Below are 23,807 nucleotides of genomic sequence, written 5' to 3'. Positions count from 1 at the left end.
TCCAGTGCTGGGATAATGGTTGATAGTGTGACCATCTTAAAGAATTGCAGTTTGATAAACTTGTGGAGGTTTCGCAAGTCTAGATTGGTCTCCACCTGCTGGATTTCTTTTGGATCAGAAAATAGTGGGAATAAAAACCTTTCCCTCTGTGTTGGGATGGGACCAATTCTATGGCTCCCAGTTGCAGAAGGCGATTTATTTCTTCTCATAAAAGGTGTTTGTGAGAGGGGTCCCTGAAGAGAGACGTGGAGAGCGCTGGGAGGGAGGTATAGGATTATTGATTATTTCCAGAACCCACCTTGATCATCACTACAAAAGGTTTTTTTTTTTTGTTTTTGTTTTTTTTCCTTTTTCCTTTTTCTCCCTCCCCCCTGCCGGTAATAGCTCACCTTACCTGAGCAGTCTCGTTACAGTGTGTATGGTAATACCCATTGTTTCATGTTTTCTGTGTATGTAAAATCTCCCCACTGTATTTTCTACTGCATGCATCCGATGAAGTGAGCTGTAGCTCACGAAAGCTTATGCTCAAATAAATTCGTTAGTCTCCAAGGTGCCACAAGTCCTCCTTTTCTTTTTGCGGATACAGACTAACACAGCTGCTACTCTGAAACTTCTCTGAAGTGGTTTGCCGTCATGATGGATAAAAGGGGACTAAACGATCACCAAACCGGCAAGTTGTTAAAGATGGCTGCAGCAACTGGAATGGGCGGAGGCTTCTTGGAGCCAACCAAACCTTCAAAATTGTTGTTTCGATGAAGATGCACGAGAAGTAGCCCACTAAGGCGGCGTCTGTCTGCACTTTGGATGGGATCTCTGTCGTCTTTGTTGCGTTCCATATGACAGTGAGGAGTGAAAGGTGGAGGTTGGGATCTTGGGGTATACCGATATTTCCCCGATGTCTCATCGGCACTGGTGTATATGTGCCAAGAGAGTGGAGTCATTCTAGAGTCCTTTGGAGAATGTAGGGATTCATCAGTGGGCTCAGCAAATAGTTTGGAACCCTCAATGGGTAGATCCTCAACCATGGTCTGCAACTCTTTAGGGAATACGGAGAGGTGAAGCCATGATTCTTGTTTCATTAGCACAGCTGTTGCGATGGAGTGGGCAGCTGTGTCTGCAGAAGCCAGGGAGGCTTGTAGTGCCATGTAGGTGAGAAGGTGTCCTTCAGACATGAGTGCCTGGAATTGCTCCTTCTTTTCATCTGATATGGCAAATGTTGATAGAATTCCCGTATTTTAGAATACAGTAGAACCTTAAAGATACAAACACCAGAGTTACAGACTGACTGGTCAACCGGACAACACGTGATACCAGAAGTAACCAATCATGCAGCAGTAGAGACCAAAAATATATAAAAAAAGACCAAATACAGTACTGTACCTGTATTGCATCTTAAAGGTAGGCACATCTGGGCTGCCTGTCCCCACCCCACCCCCATGCGTGGGGTAGTCACTTACAGCTAAGATATGAAGATGCTGGGGCTGCCAGCCCAAGGCAGCCAGAGCCAGTAGAGCAGAAGCAGCACTGGGGTTGGAGCCACTTTTACCCCACCTCGGGCGTGGGACAAGCTTGAAAACTCAGTCCAACCAAGGGAAAGAAGCTGCCTGCAAGAAAGCTTCCAGAGCTGAGGAGGGAGCTCAGCTGCTGCTGAAGCCTGGCCTGGAATGTCAGCTGCTGGATCTGGAGCCTGAACTGTGCTTTGTACAGAGTTATGAACATTTCAAAGCACTGACAACCTCCATTCCCAAAGTGTTCGTAACTCTGAAGTTCTACTGTAGTTCATATGATTGTATTTGGCCATAAGAGCTTCGTAATTGGCGACATGGAACTGGAGTGTCGCAGAATATATACTTTGCGACTGAACAAGTCTAGTCGCTTCCAGTCCTTGGGGTGGTATTGGTGTCCCTTCTGGTGTACTGCATTGATGACCAGGGAGTTTGGAGTAGAACGGGGGAAAAAAAATTCTAAGTCCTTATCAGGAACATAGTATTTTTTGTCCATTCACCTGCAGGCTGGCGGGATGGATGCTGGGGTCTGCCAGACCTTGGCAGTGTCCAAGAGGGCCTCATTAATAGGGAGGACTATCCTTGTCCATGTGGAGGTGTGTAGGATAATCGAGCAGCTTGTGTTGTTGCTCTTTGACCTCTCCAGCAGGATCGAGAGAGATGCTCTGATTCTGCGGAATAGTTCTTGAAAGTGTCTGAAATTGCCTGCAGACATAGGAAGTGGTAGCACGATGGCCTCATCAGGGGAAGAGGAGGAGAAGTGGAGCTTCCTTCTGCTGTTCCTCCATCATTACTGAGCCGACATCAGGTGGTTGAGAGATGGATGAGGATGCTGATAGTGCGTTTCTGGCTCTGCTTTATGGACGGTTTGGGAAACTGTGCCCTGTACATAGCCCATGGGTCCCAGAAGGGCCAACGTGGAAGAACTGGCATGTGGGTTGCATCCATGGACGTCTGTACCAGGGCCCTGGTTCGGTTCTGGGTTCCAGATAACACAGACCAGCAGCTGATTGTCTGCATGTGTGTTCTGGATATGTGGGTAGAACGGAGTATTCTTCGTTCTCTTCCTCTTCTTCCTTGCTGGGAAAGGGTGGATTCATAGAATCATAGAATATCAGGGTTGGAAGGGACCTCAGGAGGTCATCTAGTCCAACCCCTGCTCAAAGCAGGACCAATCCCCAATTTTTGCCCCAGATCCCTAAATGGCCCCCTCAAGGATTGAACTCACAACCCTGGGTTTAGCAGGCCAATGCTCAAACCACTGAACTATCCCTCCCCCCAGCATCTTAAAGGTAGGCACAAGAGTGGTGCAGTTCTCAGTGGTGAAGTGGAGTAGTGTTGTGACTTCAAGCGAAAACGTGGGCTATAGGGAGCTCTCTACTGAGAAGCAGAGACTCAGGCATATCAAAGAAGATCAGGTCCCTTGGATATCTGAACTGCTGTGGAGCAGGCAAGCATCATCAGCACCGGTGGTTGTTTGGAAAGTGAAGGAGCTATTGGTGGCAAGGGCAGAATGCATTCCCTCAAGTGGCCAACATATGGTACAGATGGCTTATTTGGTACCAAGATCTTGCCTGATGCCAAGGATTTGGTCAGTGCTGAAACAGCTGTCAGGGATTAAACACATGAAGTTGTCTTGGATGAGGCACTCGGTACCATTTCGGAAACTCTTGCACTGTGCTGCTCGGTCCTGAGAGACAGGATGTCTGCCGCCTGGTGCTGCCCATTTAGGGTCCTTGGACTTCTGTTTAGCTCCAGTACCAGAAGTATCTAGATGGTCATGGAAGCTAAGTCTGACCCCAAGATAGTGAGGCTACTGACCTCGCAGGAAATGGCTTCTCTGAGGTGGTTCCTTACCAGGCGATGCAGTAGTCTGTTTCTTCCTGTTAAGAGTGTCTTCCTGTCTTGGAAGACTGCAGCACGCAGGGGTTGGACGATGACTAAGCCAGGGGTGAGATCCATGCCAGAGAGGTAGCAGGGTGAGGGTCTGAAACTGGCCATAGAGAATGCTCTATGAGGAGAATATTTAGTCTGAGTCCATGGTCCTTTTGGGCCCAGGTGGTCAAGATGGTGCAGTGGGTGCACTTCTGTGCGATGTGGACCTCACTGAGGCAGCAGATGCACTGTGAGTGACTGTCACTCATGGGAAAGGCCTCTCGACAAGAGAGGCACCTCTTGTACCTGGGAGGTCCCAGCACAGTCCCGAGGGGGAGAGCAGGAAACAGGGAAAGCATAAGGTAACGGGAAGGCAGAGTAACGAAAATATTTTATTTTGGGGTTGGGGGGAGGATTAACAGAAAACTGCTAATCACTACGAATGTAAGGTAAGTTAAGGAGAGTCTCTAAACGTTGAGGTAGAAAGGTTCTGCTCTGGATTCTGTCCCAGACCAAAGGCACTTGGACAGGACAGAACATATACAGATGCCGCCCACAGCACGAGACAGGGAGGAGCGCATATGCAGCCCAGTGATCTCCAATCCCAAGGACAGGAGGCGCTGCCACACCTACAGTGCAGCATCCATAGGGATACTACTCAAAGTAGCAGCAGCCCTTCTGCTCGGTCGTCCTGCCTCTGATTTTTTCCTTCCTGATCCCTCACCCCACCTTATGACAGTCAAAATGCTCTGGCAGAAGGAAAGAGTATCAGACTTTCACCCTTGCAGCAGTCAAGAGGCTCTGGTTGACGAAAGCAAGGAAAAAAGGCAAGTGTCCTCCCTTCTGCAGCTAAAGGATCTACAAATTTAACATAAACCTGCTACCCAGAGGCTATGGACTGTGGAGCACCCAAGCAAGGTCTAGGGCAGAGGTGGGCAAACTACGGGGGGCAGTCAGGAAGGAGAGGAGGGGTTGGATGGGGGAGGGGGGTCAGGAAGGGGAGGTGGGGGTTGGATGTGGTGGCAGGGGCCAGTTAGGGGCGGGGGGTCCAGGGGCGGTCAGGGGACTGACAGCAGGAATCTTGGGGGGGTGGGGGGGAGAGCCCTCAGGGGGTGAGGGGGGGAGTGGGGGATTTGGATAAGGGCCGGGCTATGCCTCCATACAATTTCAGTAACCTGATACGGCCTTCAGGCCAAAAAGTTCGCGTGCCCCTGGTCTAGGGACAGAATCCCAGAAGAAACTGCTGCATGCACATATAACCCCAACCAAAGTTAGCATGACAGAGGAGCTGAAATTTCTCAGAATGCAGCCCCTAGACTTCACTGGTGGGAGCTCCCCTCCAGCCCCCCATCTTTCACACCTACAAATTTAGTCTCTCTCTTTCAGCCAGGGCTCAAAACATTACTAGGTGAAAAGAGTTGATGAAACATCCTAGGCTACAGAGGCCATTAGTACCAAAAGAATTTTATAACACAAAACAAAAAAAACCCCACCTATACTTAACTTTTTGCATTTCTCCGAGATGGGATAATGGAAAAAAAAAGTCAGTTTCACTTTTGTTTATACTCCATTTCTAATCAGTGTCCCTGGCAGTCTCTTGCACGTTGCAAAACATTAAAGGGGAATGTTAATTCAAGACAGTTCCCACCCCCTTTTTTAAAATCACAGAAACATTTCTACTGACATTAGGTTCTATAAAGCTTTAAATTTCAGGGCAAATTTGATCAGACAATGTCCCTTTAGTATGGGGCGCATCATAAACAAACCAAGTAGTGCCAAAAGATATATAGCATGTTTTATCCTTAAAAATGCAAGTTCCGTACCTCAGCTTCCCATCACAATCTGAGTGTTCCATTAGTATAGAGGTGTGTACATGAGCAAGACATTGTGTTATTAATTTTAATTGGAATACCAACAGGAAGAGAAAAGTATTTTTAAGTTTAAAATTTACAGAACTGATCTAAAATATCTTTGGTATGCATTTATCTTTTACTAGCACCTCATTAAATTACTTTAATGCTGTTTAATAATGCTCCCCTTCCCCCCATTAATCCTCCTACAAATCAATTATGTACATGAAAATGATATCATCTGTTTGATAAAAGTGCATGTGTTTCCTTAAATCACGGAGGCAGTGTGGTCTAGCATATGGAGCTCGGGGATGGAAACCAGTAATTCCAGAGTTCTAATTGCAGCTCTGCACTCAATCTTTTGCAGGGCCTTCACAAGTCACTTAATCTTTCTGAGTCTTGTATCCCCCCTGCACCCTGACAGACAAACCAGGAATTCTTTCTTAGCTCATGGGTGTTGCAATGATAGTGCTTGTACAGTAGTTTTATAGAGTAAAAGACTAAGTCACTACTGCCTGGCACCGGTTAGGTTAGTGACTACTGACATCATTAGTTAAGGTACTCAGATGGCTCCATCAACTTAGTATTTGAGTGTCTCACAATCTCTAATGTATTTATCCGCACGACACCCATGTGAGGTAAGGAAGCATCATTTTACCCATGGAGAATTGAGGCAGACAGATTTAATGACTTGTCCAAGGTCATAGAGGAAGTCTTTGTCAGAAGAGCAGGGAACTGAACACCAATCTCCCAAGTCCCAGGCTTTACCACATATACTGAATCATCCTTCCTTTCCACTGTGACTATTAAGGTATGTAATCACAGCTGTCTCTACTGTTATTATCCCACTATCCTGCCTGTCATTTGTCTGTTTATTCATCTGTTGCATATTAACTAGTTCGTGAACTCTTTGGGGGCAGGGACTGTCAAAATTTGTTTGAAGAGTGCCAAACACAAAGGGGGCCTAATGCCTGCTTGGGGACTCTGAGCACTGCCAAAACAGAAATAAATAAATGCTGCATATATTAGTAAACCCAATGGGTCAGGCAGTCTAGAACCAGACCATTTGCTCTAAAAAAAAAAAAAAAAAAGAGTGTACTCTAAAGGCCAATTCTTTTGTCTGTACAGTAATTACTATATCAGTCAGGGGTGTGTTTTTTTATAACGTTTCTACACCAGCAAGAGCCCCACGTAGGCAGTTATGCTGGCAAAATAAAAGCTTTCACTAGTATAGCTTACTTCATTCAGGGAACCAGCATAAGCTATATTAGCAAAAGCACTTATGACAGCATATAGCTATACTGGCAAACCTTTTCTAGCATAGACTACAACTAAGTAGGCTGGCAAAAGCCAGTAGGTCTGCACTGATTTCTCTACTATCTCAAACTTTAAAGGTTTATCTGGCTACAATTAAGTAATTTCTAACCAGCTGACCAGAACAGAATTTACATTTTTCTCTCACTTTTCATATTCCATGTCCCTGTGCTAGCCACCGTGTACAATAATATGGAAGCTACTATGCATTCAACATTTGAGAATTAAAATGGAAATGCACTGAATTAAGTGAAAGTGCCACTTGGGATACTGAAGTGAGCTCTCAGCACAATAAATTGTAACTGGAAAAACAAAACTTCTGCGCACCTTTTGCTCAGCATAGTCACGCACAATTCACTTAAGCCCAACATAATGAGTAAAGTCAGCTGACCATGGTATAAGTAGCAACAAATTATGCCACAAGCTTAGTTTTCTTCGTCACCGTCTATTGCTTAGTAAGATAAAAATATCAAGCTAATCACTTTTTATGTGAACAGAGTACAAGGTTATATTTTTACCTTTTGAAAGAAGGTAGAAAAATCTTTAGTAACATTTCCTTTGGCTACTTTGTTTTTTAAGGCCATCTCCTCAATAGTGTCTTGAAGAAATTTTGCCACTTCAAGTTTCACTCTCAATTCTTTCTTCAATCTCTCCTCCTATAAAAAACAAGAGCATGTTTGCTTTAAGATGTCCTTTCCACAATTCTACCCATCGAGACTCCCTTCCCCCCACCTGTAAACCTCTCTCTGGATGAGGCTCCAGAGGTTTTTCCAATACTAGAGTATGTTAGATGTCATTACACCACAGCATTTGATCAGTTGCCATTTATTTTCCATCTATAACTTGTTTAGGAAGGACTGACTAGGCAAAAGGGAGGAGGGAGAGTGGCACTCTGTTAAAAATGGCATTACCTGTTTCGGAGTCACTAACTAGGAAGTAAATTATCTTGAATGCTATGGATCCATGGTCTAACAGACAACCACAAGATGGAGTACTAGTTTGTGTCTGCTACAGACCACCGAATTACAGGAGCGAACAGTATGACCAGCTCCTAAAGCACTTATGTGATCCAGGAGATCTTCAATCTGAGTGACAAACTGGACGTCTCAGGCTGCCAGTACTAAAATGTTCTTGAAATTTCTTAAAGTTATCTATAACTCAAAAAGGTTTGCATCCAACACAGGGTAATCTGAATTTTATATTAGATCTCACCTTGACAGCTAAAGAGGAACTGATCACAGAACTAAAAGTTAGTGGTTGCTTAGGCAAAAGTGCTCCTGACTTGATTATTCTGTTTGCACATAATAAATGTAAAGTCCCAACCAGTAAAATGACAGGTTTCAGAGTAACAGCCGTGTTAGTCTGTATTCGCAAAAAGAAAAGGAGTACTTGTGGCACCTTAGAGACTAACTGTAGCTCACGAAAGCTCATGCTCAAATAAATTGGTTAGTCTCTAAGGTGCCACAAGTACTCCTTTTCTTTTAAGCAGTAAAATGTATACTTAGCACTTTCAAAGCAAAAATTTCAAAAAGCTGAAAATTATGGTCAGATCAACTAGGAGAAAATTTTAAAAGAAAAATGTGAATGATAATGGAATACCCATTTAAGAACTTTTTACTAGAAGCCCCAAAGGCTGCAATCTCCCAACTGAGAAAGAAGACTACAATGATTAAAAAAACCCAGCTTAGCTAAGTGGGAAAAGTACAATATACAGATATAAAAATAAAACAAATGGAATAAAGGAAAAGTTCATATCAATCAATATAAATGAGAAAATAAAAAATTTAGGAAATAGATAAGGGAAGCAAAAGACCACAAATAAATCTATGACTAACAGAGTTAAGGACAACCAAAGGGAGATGGGGGGAGGATAGAGGGCTGCCACCTGGAGCTCTTTGTTGTGGGGTTTTTGTTTATGTTTAAGTGTATCAGAGAAAAAATGAGCCCTAACAACTGTATTGGTTCATTACTAAATGAAAGCGGTCGATTTTCCAGTAATGATGCAGAAAAGGCAGACGTGATTAATAAATATTTCTATTCTGTAGTTGGCCAGATAATATATCATCATTGTAAGAGTAAATACTTTCCATTCCAACAGTAACTAAGGAAGGATGTTAAACAGAAGCCACTAAAAAGTGTTTTTAAATAAGCAGGTCCATAAAACTTGCATCCAAGAGTTTTAAAAGAGCTATCAAAGGAGCACTCTGGACCATTAAAGTTGATGTTTAACAAATCTTGGAAAATTGGGGAAGTGCTCAGGGTTCAGCTGATCACCATATTTGGGGTCGGGAAGGAATTTTCCTCCAGGGCAGATTGGAAGAGGCCCTGGATGTTTTTCGCCTTCCTCTGTAGCATGGGGCACGGGTCACTTGCAGGAGGATTCTCTGCTCCTTGAAGTCTTTAAACCACGATTTGAGGACTTCAATAGCTCAGATATAGGTGAGAGGTTTTTCGCAGGAGTGGGTGGGTGAGATTCTGTGGCCTGCATTGTGCAGGAGGTCAGACTAGATGATCATAATGGTCCCTTCTGACCTTAATATCTATGAAAAAGTTCCAGAGAACTTAAAAAAAAAAAAAAAAAAAAGTTGATGTTCTGCTAATATTTTTACAGGGATGAAAGAGATTAGCCTGGTAATTATAGGCCTTTCAGCAACCCCAGGCAAAATACTGGAATTGTTAATACTTTTTAAATTTTTTTTATTAATAAGAGTCCTGGAATATAATACCAATCAACATGGGTTGATGGAAAATGGGAATATTAAACTAACTTGGCATGTTTCTTTGAAACTACAAGTTTGGCTGATAAAGGTAGTAGTGTTAATGTAATATACTTAGACTTCTGTAAGGCATTTGACTCTACTACATAACATTTTGATTAAGAAACTAGAACAATAGAAAGTTAACATGGCACACATTAAATGGATTAAAACTGGCTAACAGACAGGCCTCCAAATGTAACTGTAAACAGGGAATCACTGAGTAGATGAGTTTCAAGTGGGATCCCAAGGGATCTTTTTGGCCCTATAATATTTAATATTTTTATCAATGATTTAGAAGAAAACAAAATTACTGATAAAGTTGGCAGATGACACAAAGATTGAGGGAATGGTAAATAATAAAGAGGACAGATCACTGAGACAGACGTACCGGCATAACTTGGTAGCTGAGCGCAAGTAATCAACAAGAATTTTAATATGGCCAAATGTAAGGTCAAACATCTATGAACACAGAATACAGGTTATATTTACGGGACGGAAAAGACTATGCTGGAAAGCAGTGTGTCTAAAAGAGACTTGAGGGTCGCAGATAAATCAGCTGAACACTAAGCTCCCCCTGCAACGCTGTGGCCAAAAGGGTTAATGTGAACCTTGCATGTAAAAACTGGTGAAAATTGAGTAGGGAAGTTATTTTACCTCTGTATTTGGCACTAATGAACAGGAACACTACGTCCAGTTCTGGTGTCCACAATTCAAGAAGAATGTTGGAAAATTGGACAGGGTTCACAGGAGAGCCATGAAAATGATTACAGGACTAGAAGACATACCTTACAGCGAGAGACTTACAATGCTCAATCTATTTAGCGTATCAAAGAGATGGTTAAGAAATGACTTCATCATAATGGAGAACAGAAATCTGATAGAGGGGTCTTCAGTCTAGCAGAAAAAGATAGAGCAAGATCCAACTGCTAGAAATTGAAGCTAGACATTCTAGCTAGAAATAAGAGGCATTTTACTTTTATTATTTAATAGTGAGATTAATTAACCATTGGAACAACCTACCAAGGGGTGGATTCTCAATCACAGGAAATTTTAAAATCAAGATTGGATGTTTTTTCTAAAAGATATACTTTAATTTAACTACAGCTGTTCGGCATGAAACAGAAATTAGTTCAGGGAAGTCCTGTGACCTGGATTATGCAGGAGGTCAGACTAGATCACAAAGATCCCTTTCTGGCCTTAAAAATCTATCTATTTTATGTCATGTTAGTGCCATGTAATTCAGTCTGAATTTAATAAACCAAGGGTTTTATTCAGTGGAACAAGCCAACCTACTCTCCTCTGCATATGATATTTAGGTAAGAGCCACCACTCCTTAGTGTTGCAACTCTTTCCATTAAAAAAAATGATTTTTCTGCCATACCCTGAAAAAAAAGGGAAGATCAACATCTTTTCTTCAGCATCCTGGAGGTATGCAGAAGAGGAGGTGACCTTTAACCATGAATTTCAGTACAGTTGAAGGCTGCATTTTCTCACAAGTTCAATTTTATTTTATTTTTTTTAAGTAACTATCCATTAAAAGAATTATCACCCTTATATTACTGATATTTACTCTCAAGCTTACCTACATCTTTAAATAGGTTTGTCTGGGAATACAATTTTATCAACTTCTGACATAACAGAAAGTTTTGTAAATTGTTAAAACCGAATCCAATGTCTAAAGCACTGAGCACACTTTCATTAGAACTATGTTAGAACTTTTAAAATTGATAGCATCCTCCTAGCCAGAATCGTATATCCCAGCCAGGTTAAACAGGAATAAACTATTAAAACTGTTTTGTTAAACAGGTTTCAGAGTAGCAGCTGTGTTAGTCTGTATTCGCAAAAAGAAAAGGAGTACTTGTGGCACCTTAGAGACTAACCAATTTATTTGAGCATAAGCTTTCGTGAGCTACAGGTCACTTCATCGGATGCTAGCTCACGAAAGCTTATGCTCAAATAAATTGGTTAGTCTCTAAGGTGCCACAAGTACTCCTTTTTTTTGGTTAAACAGTTAGCAATTTGTAACCCAGGAAAATGTTAGCACCCTGCTATCAAGAAACAAATCAAGGCTTTCGCTTATGAAGTTTCAACAAGGAGCAAGTTAAAATTTCAAGTATAGTTTAGTTCTTGTTAAATATTTGACTGATTCCAAGTCTATGCTGTGGTTACCTTCTTAGATTTTGTCTCAAACGTTGAAGGAAGCATACTAGGGAACAGCTTAAGGGCTACTGGAAGCAGAAACTCCATGAACGGGACGACGACGAAGACTAGGAAAGGAACCAGGCGAAAGAGATCAGCACATATCCTAAGGAACTGGGAGAAAAATGAGAGGCATTAATAGACAAGAACAAAATTTTACACAGCAACATTAAAAACAAAAGAATGCTTAATACAGACATATTACAATTTAAACCAGCAAACGTGTGTGTTCTATGAAGATATTTCAAATTCTCAGGAACTACAAAATATGATGAGATGAGTTGAGTTGCTCCAAAGTACGGCCCATGCAGGGCTCTAATGATCTCCCCATAGAAATCAGGGTGACACTGTAACAGACAGAATGGGGGCAAGACAAATGCTCTGGCTCCAACAGCAGATATGAGGGTCCCAGGAGGTGAAAAGATGTGAGAGGGAGGAGGCAGGGATGGAGCTCTGATCGCAGTACACACTCACTCAAACAGAGCGGTTGTCACCCAGCCAACAAGCTCCAGCTCGGCCCTCTGAACCATGCAGCAGTAGGCTGCAATATATGGCAACAGGCCGCCTGGCATTCTGGGAATTGTAGACCCCAGACTGCTCAGACGGAGGAGGTAAACTACAACTCCCATAAAGGAGCACGACAGTTTGCTCCTGCATAGTGAACAATGTGCCTTTTTGAAAGAGGTGGTGGTGTACTTTAAACTAGTGGGCAGCAATGGCAGGCACTGAGAGGAGTGTAGTTGTCACCACTGTCTGTCCTTGTTGTGTCTGTGTGTGTTAGAGCTGCGGCGGCTGTGCAGGTGTGTTTGAGTTCCCCACTTGGAGGGCAGCGCTGCACACGAGGGCCCAGGATTGTAGCCTCCTTGCCCGGAGCGAGGACGGAGATATGCTGGGGCAGGAGGTCTCTGGAGAGCTGGGGGTGGAAGGGAGCACTTCGTACAACCCTGCAGGACTGATGCATGGTGACCCGTGGAGCTGGTCATAGAGCCCTGCAAATCTGCCGATATCCACTTTATATCTACAGATATAAATATTTGTAGACCATTTTTGCAGATCGGATACAGATACAAATTTTGTACCTGCGCAGCGATCTAACAATGTGAAATAACTGGTACCATGAGACCAACTTGACCTAGCTGCCAGTCCTGTCCAACACTGCCCTTTCTGACACCAGGCAACAAGCCTTAAGGTGCAAGATACGCTGCAACTACTCCAGTTAAAAGATATGTCTATTTCACCAGTCTACTGTCTTAGTTCAAGGCACCCTGTTTGAACAATTCCTTTAAAACAACCTCAGTGTCACCTCTCGATAGTATACCAGGTCACGAGCAAGCTTCAAATATAGCGAATGTACATCTTGTGAAAGATCCAACAGTACAGCACCTGTGGGCAAAGCTCAAATGCTTCAGACACAGTATCAAATGTGTTGCAAATAAGTGGGGCCTTCATGACTCTCCTTGCTCAATGGACATGCTCAATGCCCTTCTGCCAACTGCTGAATGGTTAAGACATTTAGACTAATGTGCTTGACTTAAATATCTATATAAATGCAATCACAATAAAATAATAATAGGTTTCTTTTTTCTGTAAGCTACCACACACTTCAGTTCAGTGCCAGTATTTCTACAGTACCGAAAACTGGTGAAAGTATTTCCAAAGCACATAATGAGCCTCACTGTGTCTCAATAGGATTGTTAAATATCTCACTTAAACCCTAGAAAGCACCTGAACACAGGAGATGGTGATTGCTGGTCCTCAAAGCAGCTTTAAATTTCCCTTTTTATTCATTTCTATTTCTGCTTCCGCTCCTCTGCTTACATGCATGATGTACTGGAGACTGAGTAACCAAGAACAAATGAAGTCATTTTTCCTCACCTCATTATAATTGTGATATATATTTAATTTCATTGTAATGCGCACAACTGTTGTAAATGAACCATAGCTCTTCTGGAGTGGAAGGAAATGAAGTGTAATTCTCCAAATCAGGCCGATGCCTTCATGCCAGAATCTTGAACTACCTGAAAAGAATATGTCCCCCCCAACTTTTAACTAACAGAGCATTACGTAGTATACATACACACAAGTCCTTTGTGCACTAGCTGCATGCGTGTTAATTTAAATTACATTAGGGAGTGAAAGCTTTTGCTTTGGCCCTAATGTTGATAGGCTTGTACCAGTTTTATCATGTAAGCCAGGGGTAGTCGGACCGTGGGCCAAATCCAGACCACCAGGATCCGCAAAATCTTTGTATTTACTTATTGTTACCGCAATGTGAAAAATATTTCTCTGGAGTCTGGAACTATACCTTGAACAGGAAGTATATACCTCAATGAAAAACAACTGACTAAGCAATCCAGGTACTTGGCAATGTAGGTCAGTTTCTAAATCTACAATTAAAAGTTGAAGGCCAGGTCTACACTACTGACTTCATAGATAACTACAGCTATGCTTGTCAGCAGCATGACAAGGTATGGTCTCTGACCAAAACAGCTGTGCCAGCAAAAGTCCCCAGAGCAGACACTGGGAAAACCGTGCTATTGCCTATACCAGTTGTTTTGTTGTGGATGGAGGAGCAAGGTGTCTTGGAACAAGTTATAGAGCTAAAGTGCAGTTTGGCTGGTTGTCAGGGTTCCTTCCCCATTCTGAACTCTAGGGTACAGATGTGGGGACCTGCATGAAAGACCCCCTAACTTTATTCTTACCAGCTTAGGTTAAAAACTTCCCCAAGGTACAAACTTTGCCTTGTCCTTGAACAGTATGCTGCCACCACCAAGCGTTTTAAACAAAGAACAGGGAAAGAGACCACTTGGAGACGTCTTCCCCCCAAAATATCCCCCCAGGCCCTACAAACCCCCTTTCCTAGGGAGGCTTGAGAATAATATCCTAACCAATTGGTTACAAAAATCAAAAATCCAAACCACTGGATCTTGGAACAATGGAAAAATCAGTCAGGTTCTTAAAAGAAGGATTTTATTTAAAAAAAAAGAAAGGTAAAAATCATCTCTGTAAAATCAGGATGGAAAATACTTTACAGGGTATTCAGATTCAAAACACAGAGGATCCCCCTCTGGGCAAAACCTTAAAGTTACAGAAAACAGGAATAAACCTCCCTCTTAACACAGGGAAAATTCACATAAAACAAAAGATAAACTAATCCGCCTTGCCTGTCTTACCTATACTGGTTGCAAAATTGGAGACTTGGATTAGGATGGGTTGGAGAAGATGGATTTCTGTCTGGCCTCTCTCAGTCCCAAGAGAGAACAACCACGTAAACAAAGAGCACAAACAAAGCCTCCCCCGCCCAGATTTGAAAGTATCTTGTCCCCTTATTGGTCTTTTGGGTCAGGTGCCAGCCAGGTTAGCTGAGCTTCTTAACCCCTTTACAGGTAACAGGATGTTGCCTCTGGCCAGAAAGCATTTTATAGCACTGTATACAGAAAGGTGGTTACCCTTCCCTTTATATTTATGACACTGGTATAATCTGCGTCCACACTAGGAGCGCTTTGCTGGTATAGTATACCATTATAGTTATACTTGCAAAAGTTCTCCTAGATCTGACTGAAATTTCAACTGTGAGATCCTTTTGGAAGCAGCACGTGCTCAGCAACACGTAAAAGTTAGACCATTTTTATTCAGGAGCCAGAAAATTTTAAACATCCAAATTTGAAAGTTTTGATCTACTGTTTGCAGGATCAAAAGTGACTTATTAATTCCCAAAATGGAAGGTTAATGAACACTGCAAAGCTTTAGAAGTTCTAAGTAAGTACAGGAAAATACTTAGAGAGAATTGAAAATGCAGATACAGTACATATGGAATTATTTCCTTTATTCTCTTTAAAAGAATGCAAAACTCAAAATTTATGCTTATAACTCATTAAAATCTCTTTGTACGTATACATCTACGTTTGTTTAAGGTGAAATCCAAATCTCCTATCCTAAGTCCAAGTATAACAATGGAGAATTTGTGCTAATTATACTGTGGTTTGGCCCAACTGATCTCCACACATGATTAAGTTCACTAGCTTCTACAAAAGCAGGATTTTGACAGTTTTACACGAGCAATAGTTTGATTGCCCTAGCCATGTTACTATTGCTCTTAATGTGGTCAGGTTACTTGGATATCTGTTCATAATTGCTTCCAGAAAGGAAGGAAAGGGGAGGCAGAAATATAACTAATTTGTCAGTTGGTGTGAAGATAAGATTTCACCAGAGACTGTCAAGAGGTTTAAGGTTACATAAAATGTTTACTTTAAAAAAAAAAAAAAAATCCAACAGTGAGTTTTGTATAATCTGGCAGCGAGATTTTGAAACCTGTTTGACCAACCTGAAATTTTATATTAATCAGAATCACACTAGATTTTAAGATAAATGTTTTAAAGAAATAAGAAAAGCTGCATTAAAAGGGGTGAATAAGTTTTAAAGAAAGTATGTGAAAAGAGTTGATTGTCCCTTGGTTCTAATCTTATGATAATTGGTCATCCAGAAGTTAAGTATTTTGCTGAAATGCAGTAATCTAACCATCTAATGTACCACAAAGCATATTTCTAGTTGGCATTCCTTCACTGTCTCTAGCTCCATATAATGAAAAGACAAAGCTGTATTTTAAAACTGCAAAAGTGCCTTTTTGTAAATCAGGCCTTTTCTACACTGAAGTTTTTTACACCAGTGTAGCAATCCAACTACTATTCCTGGGGGAATTCTGTGTCATTGTGCATGTGCAGAATTCACAGCCCCTGCAGATTTATTTGCTTCCCCGCAGAAAAATGTCTTCTGACCAGGAAGAAAAGGGAAGCCACAAGAGCGGTCATGCCCCCGCCCCGGCAGTTCAGGCAGGTCAGTTTGGATACCCAGAGCAGCTGGTAGATATGTAAATCACCACTGGCAGGGGAAGAGAGGGGGACTGGGCAGTCTATTGTGGCACGCTCGGTGTGGAGGGGAAGGGCTTTGGGGTGTTTCTGAAGAGGTAGGTGTAGGACAGGCTCTGTTCCCTCAGGCAGAGCCAAATGTAGCAGCCTGCCTGCTTGAATTGTTCCCATTGTTCTTCATGAATTCCCCAAGGAGTACAAAACAGATATAAAAATTTTAAGGCTCCTTTACATTGCCAGAGTGGTGTAAAGGAGTCTTACTGTAAAGGACAATATAACCTTAGAAATGCTTATGGTGCTTTAGGGGTTAGAACTGGTTTAAATTTTTGGAATGAAAAGATTTCCTATCAAAATGTGCTCCATGAGCTGTTTGCTACTGACCTTTTTGGAGATGGCCAGTAGCCAGTAGAAATTATGAGTTTGAGTCCCCAGCCCTCTCTTGCTCTTCAATTGCCTATGATGTAACACTGAGCATATCCCTGCATATATTTGTTGACTAATAACTAGAAGTAAAGGATCAATACTAGCTACATTACTATTAGACAGAGAGGGTTTGGTGATTTTCTCCCATGCTCCCCACTCCCTTTCTCCATCCACTGTATGGAGTTTCAATTATTTTGGTAATTTATTTAAACCAACTTGAGTATATTGCATTATTTTGACAAAAAAATATGCAGAATTTTAAAATATTGTGAGCAGAATTTTTTATTTTTTTGGTGCAGAATTCCCCCTGGAGTAAACTACAAACACACTGTGTCGGTGTGAAAATGTAACTTACAGCAGTACAAAAACCTGTGTGAAACAAGGCCTTTCATGTGAGAGAAGTACACTTTAGATAAAAGCTTAGACAAGGAAAAAACATGGCAATGCACCAGATCACCAATCCACTGCAAGCAGCACAGTTCAATCACGGCTAGACAACAGCACTTAGGAACAACATATTCTCAGTCAGATCCTGTACAAGCTACCTAAAGACAAGACCAGTCTTTCAACAGCAGTGCTTCTAACTTTCTGTCCTGATTTGCACATTTTAACATGTCAGAAGCAGTGTGGTCCTATGAATAGGATACAGGATTTAAGACAGCTGGGTTCTAGTTCTACCACGTTAACTGAAGTTACAACTTTTGTCACTCAGTTTCCCCTCTATCTGTTGAACAGAGGTAATGACAATACCCAACTTTGTGAATAGTTTTAGATGTACAGATAAAAACAATGAGTACGCACTAATATTATGCATATATGGAAACTATCACAATATAGAATTTATTTTTGTTAATCTAGCAAAGATGGATTATACCATGGATTTAAAACATTTTAGTATCCTCATCAAGAGCCTGATTTTTAGAGCTCTGCACGGATACAAAATTTGTATCTGCATCCAATCCATGATCCACAAACATGGTCTGCAGATATTAAGTGGATAGCTGCAGATTTGCAGGGCTCTACTGATTTTTTTAAAACTAGCTACAAAAAAAAAGCATGCAATTACAGCAACTACATGTGAAAATGAGGTTATTTTCATATTTTGCACAAGATTACCAAACATGCATGTAATCATGGTAGTGTATGCAGTTTAGACAATGAAGACTCTGAATATAGCCAGCTGTGTTTTATTCTTGCTTTAAGAATAAACTCATTTTTTCCCCAAGATTCCTTATTACTATTTTCTCAAGGCCCCCGCATCGCCCCAAAACCCCTCAACTACTTGCTGTCAACTGAACTGCTATAAGAAGTGTTCCACTCACTGATTCTGTCATGCAGGCTGATAAAGGGAAAATTAATACAAGTTAATCAGTACCTTTAGGCAGATTACTCTTGGGGTGCTAAAGAATGTGTCTGCATTACTCAACTGGGGTCTTTTAATTATGCCAGTTCTCAAAGAGTTAATTTTGTTTTTACAGCTTCTCAACCATTGCATGTGAAAGTAATTAAAGCCCTACTTTCTTCCCCAACAATCTTAATGCACTGAATTTTAAAAAAGGTTTTTAATTTTCTCACTGAATAAACAGGTTTCCTTTTTCCAGGAATTGAAAGCTGCTATCAAGACCGTTTTATTTCATTTGATCTATTTTTTTTTAAATAAAAGATCTAAAATATACTGCTATCCTGATTGCAGAGCATTCCAAGTTCATCTTCAGGAGTACTACACTCCTCCTCTGTTCATTATTTTTATACGTTAGCCACATGCCACCAATGTGAGAACCAGTAAAAAGTTAAGAAGACCTATTCCTAGACTTGTTTCACTTTTTGGATTAAGTGCTAGAGCGTCATGGTTTTTAATAATTTAATACCTCTATTTTGCAATCTTAGTTAAAACATCAATGTATCACATAAATCAAAATCACTACCAAAATTTTAATCTGCTTTTTCTTTGTATAGCAATAAATACAAAACTCGTGTGAAACAACTTTTCTAGAGGTGCTTTAACTCTGCTACTCTTGGTGAGATAAGAAAATGAGAGCCTATAGGAAGTAATGGCATGTACACACTTGCAAAGGGAAAGGGAAAGAGGAAAGACAACCAGAGAAAGAGCAGATTGCAATTATTTGCCACCTGCTAAAAAGAAGAAAGGACACCCCAGCCGACCTCTGTGGCAGCCAAGTGATATAAAATAAATTTCTCTTTAAAAAAAATTTAGTTCCACAGGAAAAAATCACGAGGAAGATGGTACATAATGACTAATTACAAGCTATCTACGTATAAAACGTTATAACCCACCAACCAGAACGTGCCATTATTTTTGCTTGACACCTGCCTGGACCATTACTGGGCGACAAAGTGTTATAATAAAATGTCTTGGGGTCAGCCCTGAAGTCAGAAAAGGCCAGAATTCTATCTACGATTCTAGTATTTCCTTCAATATAATGTGAAATTAAAAATAATAATAAAAATAATCATCATTTGTGCTGGAATAAGACAGATTCTATAACCTAGACGGTCAATGTAGAATGTGTATATCAATTTGTGTATTTTTAATACTTTTGTTCTCCATTGTTGTTCTTTGTGGTTTCTCCTCCTCACACCTAACTCCAGCTACCAAGACAATTCTCTATTTTTACCTCCATGCAAGCCCTCCTTCTATATTCTCCTATTTGTTTTTGGGGAAAACGTCTCTCTAAAGATTCAGAAGCACCAACATAAATTGAAATCCAACTTATTGATTGAAAAGTAAAAGCAGTGTTCAAATTAAAATGATAGCTTGGAAGTTTTCAAAGTGCTCTTTCAATTAAAATGTATGATTTATTTTCTTTGAAGATTTAGCATCACAAGTGATTAATTCTTGCCTCTGTAGACCATCCATCCCATCATTTAAACATTTTCTTAAATACCAATAGAAAATTACAGTTAAAGTTTAAAATAAAGTTCTACTTCAAAGCAAGTAATTCATTACTGGATGAAACTTACAACCTTGCAGAAAGCTCCTTAAAGGTGCTGCATAATTGGAGCATGGATCCACCCCATTTGTGCGGGCACTCTGCACTAAAGTGAACTTCATTCTATCAGGCATTTAAGGGCCTAACCTTGAGAAGCACTGAGCACCTTCAGAGTTGTGCCCTTAACTCTCTAAGAAAAAAAATGTATGCAATTCACCAGTGTGGTAAAACATGCAAACTAGATAACAGTTTAAATTACAAAACTTCAGAGGCATCATCTCCACAACCTAGTTGATTTCAAAAAATGAGTTAAAGTAGTAGATACTAGAGGTACCCGGAGCTGCAGCCCCCTTCTGCCTACCAATTTTTGTGATTTACACTTCCCTATTTAAAAAAAATGCCTTTCACTCTTTTTGTTGTAGGAAAGACTCACATACAAATAGAGAAAACTAACTAACTAACTAGACTACACAATGGAAGTAATGACAGAACATTGTCAATGTGCCCTAGTGGACAGAGCAGTAGAATAGGACTCAAGAGACTTGGGTTCCATCTCTGGTTCTGACCCAGCTTTCTGGATGACCTTGGGCAAATCACCTCCCTTTCTGAGTTCCCCCTTCTGTAAAGTGGGGATAATTATACTGAATTCCTTTGTAAAGTGCTTTCAGTTCTATGGATGAAAAGCACTGTATAAGAGCTAGGTACTATTACACCAGACCCTCACTAGAATGAGGGATTTGGGATCCATGCCAAGTACCACGTTATAGCGGGGACCGCATTAAAATGAAATTACTGTATACAGTAAATGTCACATCCATAAAGTATAGAAAACCTTAGAAAATAAACCCCTACTTGAAGGAAACAAACGAGAAAAAAAAAGTGTTGCTTTATTAGAGGTTTAAAGTAGACATTACAATAAACTAGTCTAGTTTTCTTAAAAAAGTCGGTGAGTTGCTTTTGCTTTTTGCTGCTGTGCCACTTCCGCTTAGCAAACTGCAAAAGACTACTTAGCTGCATAATTTTTATAGGCTCAACATCTTGCATCTCAAACCATCTCAAAGCAGTCTCTAAGCTGGCTATGGTCGCAGTGGACGTTGGAACGATGTCCTCTTCCTCTTCTTCCACGGCGAAGGCCAATTCTTCAACTTCCGGAATGTTGTTTGATCGTACTGCCTGAAGGATTTGGTCATCCGTTAGACTTTCAGCAACGGGACAAAATTCTTCTGCTTCATTGTCGCCTCTTATCCAGGACTCGATATTTTGTGGCAGAAAAGTCACTCCGAGCCCAAACAGTTGCTGGCACAGCTCCTGCATCCACTCCATGTCTGTTCTTCCAACTTCCTCCTCTGTAAATCCCTCAAAGTTGTATTCCTCATCAGACTGTGATCTGCTTTCTTCATTTTCTTCCAGGAGCGGGTGGCCAAACAACTCTCAGTCCCACCATCCAACAGCGGTTTATCGTTTCAGCGTGTAATAAATTCCAGGAATTGCAACCAATGTAGACAAAGTCTTTTATAGTCAACTTCTTCAGAAAATCGGTGACAGACAACTCGTTTTCTATCATTTGTTGTACCAAGTTCAGTCAATAGTGCTGCTTAAAAATGGTGATAACACCTTGATCAAGCGGCTGGATTTTGAAAGTCGTGTTTTTATGTAAGTATTCAACCCATATTTTACCATCAGGGTTCCGAGTCTTTCGGCCGGAGGATGTGCTGGACAGTTGTCTAGCAAAAGAATGGCCTTTTCTTCTAAGTGTTTTGCCCGGAAATGCTTTCGCACAGAAGGGATAAATTCGGTGAAGAAAGATTGTTCAAAATTCTCTCTGGTCATCCAGGAATATTTGGAGTTCTTGTATGAAAACGGTAAGCAATTCACATTTATGTGATGAAAGCACTCAGACTTGCGAGACTTTCCAATGCACAATGGTTTTAATTTATGCTTGCCTGTTGCATTCACACAAAACAGTAAAGTAAGGCGATCTTTTGCCTGTTTGTATCCTTCTTTTTTACGTTCATCTGTTCTGACAGCCAGGTTTTATCAGGCAACATTTTATAATAAATTACTGTTTCGTCTGCATTGTAAACCTGTTCCTCTGAGTAACCCTCTGCCTATAAAATTTCCCTCAGCTTCGCAGGGTACGATTGCGCAGCGTCGGCATCAGCAGAGCGTTTTTCTCCCAAAAGTGCAATCTGAGAGATTTCGTGTCTTTTCTGAAATAGCCATAGCCAACCTGAACTCGCCTTAAAAATTGCTGAATTCGCCATTAAGTTCCCGGTCAAATTTTTCCACTTGCATGGCTATAAGCGGACCAGAGATTGGAATGCCTTTCTGCTGTTCTTGCACAAACCACGTGTACCACGCAGAATCAAGATCGACATCATTCGCTAAACGGGTTCATTTTCTTTGAAGGCCATGATCTTCATTCAGGTTCTGAATGTAAGTTCCAAGCTTGTCAGCATTCTTTAGCCATCCACGAAAGGTGAACTCGTTAATGCCAATATCGCAGCTAATCTTTGCCTGGGTTTCGCCATTCTTAAGTCATTCAACAGCATCCAATTTCTCCTGCACCGAGTAAGCCTTCCTTTTCCCAGACATTTTGACATCTTTCTAAAGATAAATACTGTACCTGTAAATTTTTATTACATTACATTTGTATGGCATTCTAGGCCTACAGCAATCGTCTTAGGGCTTGTCTACTCTACCGCTTGGGGTCCATCTAAGATACGCAACTTCAGCTATGTGAATAGCTGACGCTCTCCTGTCGACCGTGCTTGTGCTCCTTGTTCTGGTGGGTACTAGAGTCGACAGGAGAGCACTCAGCAGTCTATTTATCGCAGCTTTACTCAAAAAAATTGTACTGTACAGTACTTAGATTTGGGATCCATGGCCGTGACCGCATTATATCTGAATTCACGTTATATAGATGTGCGTTCTAGCGAGGGTCCAGTATTGTAACTAAATGAACTAAAATATTTTTCTTCTCTAATCTCTTCCAGTTGTAGTAATCTTACCTGTTTTTTGTGCCAACAGCAGGCAAGACTTTAAGCTGAATTCACCCCTTTAAGACTTTTTAAGTATTCTTTTAGTACAAGTTGAAGACCCTTGGTCAATTTAATATATAAATCTTTGGTTCAGGGTTTTATGGGAAACTTTTTAAAACTAAAGAAACAACTCATTGTCAACCAGTAATTCACAAAATCACTAGTGCCCCTCACTGAACACATGATCTTTACAAATAGGATTAGTTTTTCTTTGATCAACTTTCACAAGTTCTTGAAAACAAAAAACAACACCTATAAACCTTCATAGATTTGTACATGGGAAGCCAAAAACTGAAAAGATAGAATTCCTCTTGGATTTCTAACACATATCCAGTACTGTAATACGTGACTTACCTACACATGTGCCTACAGCCTAAAAAATTATTTCAGATATTTCTTAAGTGAGTTGAAGCACACGATGTCAAGACTATTTAGCTGCTTCACTGATCTGACAAAATATTTAAAAGGACATTATACCAAATACACTCTCAGTCTACCTGCCTCCCCTGTTCAGGTATAGTATAACACTGCCCTCCTGTAGGCTCTGTATTGTCATAAAGAGACAGCTTTGATTTAAAAACAAACAAAAAAACTTAATGCACTTTTTTACTTTGAAGAAAATCAAAACAAGATCATTTAAGGACATTCAATGTATTATTTGACACAAAAGTTTTCTACGTTCTGTATGTCTGAGAATGTACTACTATATGTTCTGAGTCACACAACATAACAACTGGGCCCCAGGGGCCCGATGGATAAGGCAATGGCTTTCTAAGTCAGAGATTGCGGGTTCAGGTCCCATCTGGGGTGAAAAACTACAATTTAGTTAAATCATCTCCTTTTAGGCTACATACCAAGAACCTGTCCATTTTTAGTCATTGTACTAAAAACAGTTTTAAGAAAATAAATCAAAGCTACAAGCCTGGTTTAAATTCAGAGTCAAGAACATACCTTCAAATCCAAGCAAAATGGGAAACATTCTTAACATCAACCTCTAAATTGTGTTAAGATTTATTCTGGTTTGA

At 40.8% G+C, this 23,807-nt stretch overlaps 1 protein-coding gene across 3 annotated transcripts in view; it reads right to left on the bottom strand.

Moving 5' to 3' along the window:
* LETM1 (leucine zipper and EF-hand containing transmembrane protein 1) overlaps positions 1–23,807 on the bottom strand; it is a 65,863-nt gene that overhangs the window by 27,406 nt on the left and 14,650 nt on the right. For all 3 annotated transcript variants that reach the window (XM_073342750.2, XM_073342749.2, XM_073342751.1), the window contains 2 exons: positions 11,473–11,616; positions 7,063–7,200 (listed from right to left, as the gene is read on the bottom strand). In XM_073342750.2, the coding sequence (XP_073198851.1) occupies positions 7,063–7,200; positions 11,473–11,616 (282 nt within the window). The remainder of the gene's footprint in view (positions 1–7,062; positions 7,201–11,472; positions 11,617–23,807) is intronic.

Source organism: Lepidochelys kempii, chromosome 4, assembly GCF_965140285.1.
Source record: "Lepidochelys kempii isolate rLepKem1 chromosome 4, rLepKem1.hap1, whole genome shotgun sequence".
Classification (NCBI taxonomy): domain Eukaryota; kingdom Metazoa; phylum Chordata; order Testudines; family Cheloniidae; genus Lepidochelys; species Lepidochelys kempii.
The sequence above is the reverse complement of the archived record's forward strand: the minus strand, read 5'-3'. Positions and strand labels throughout refer to the sequence as shown.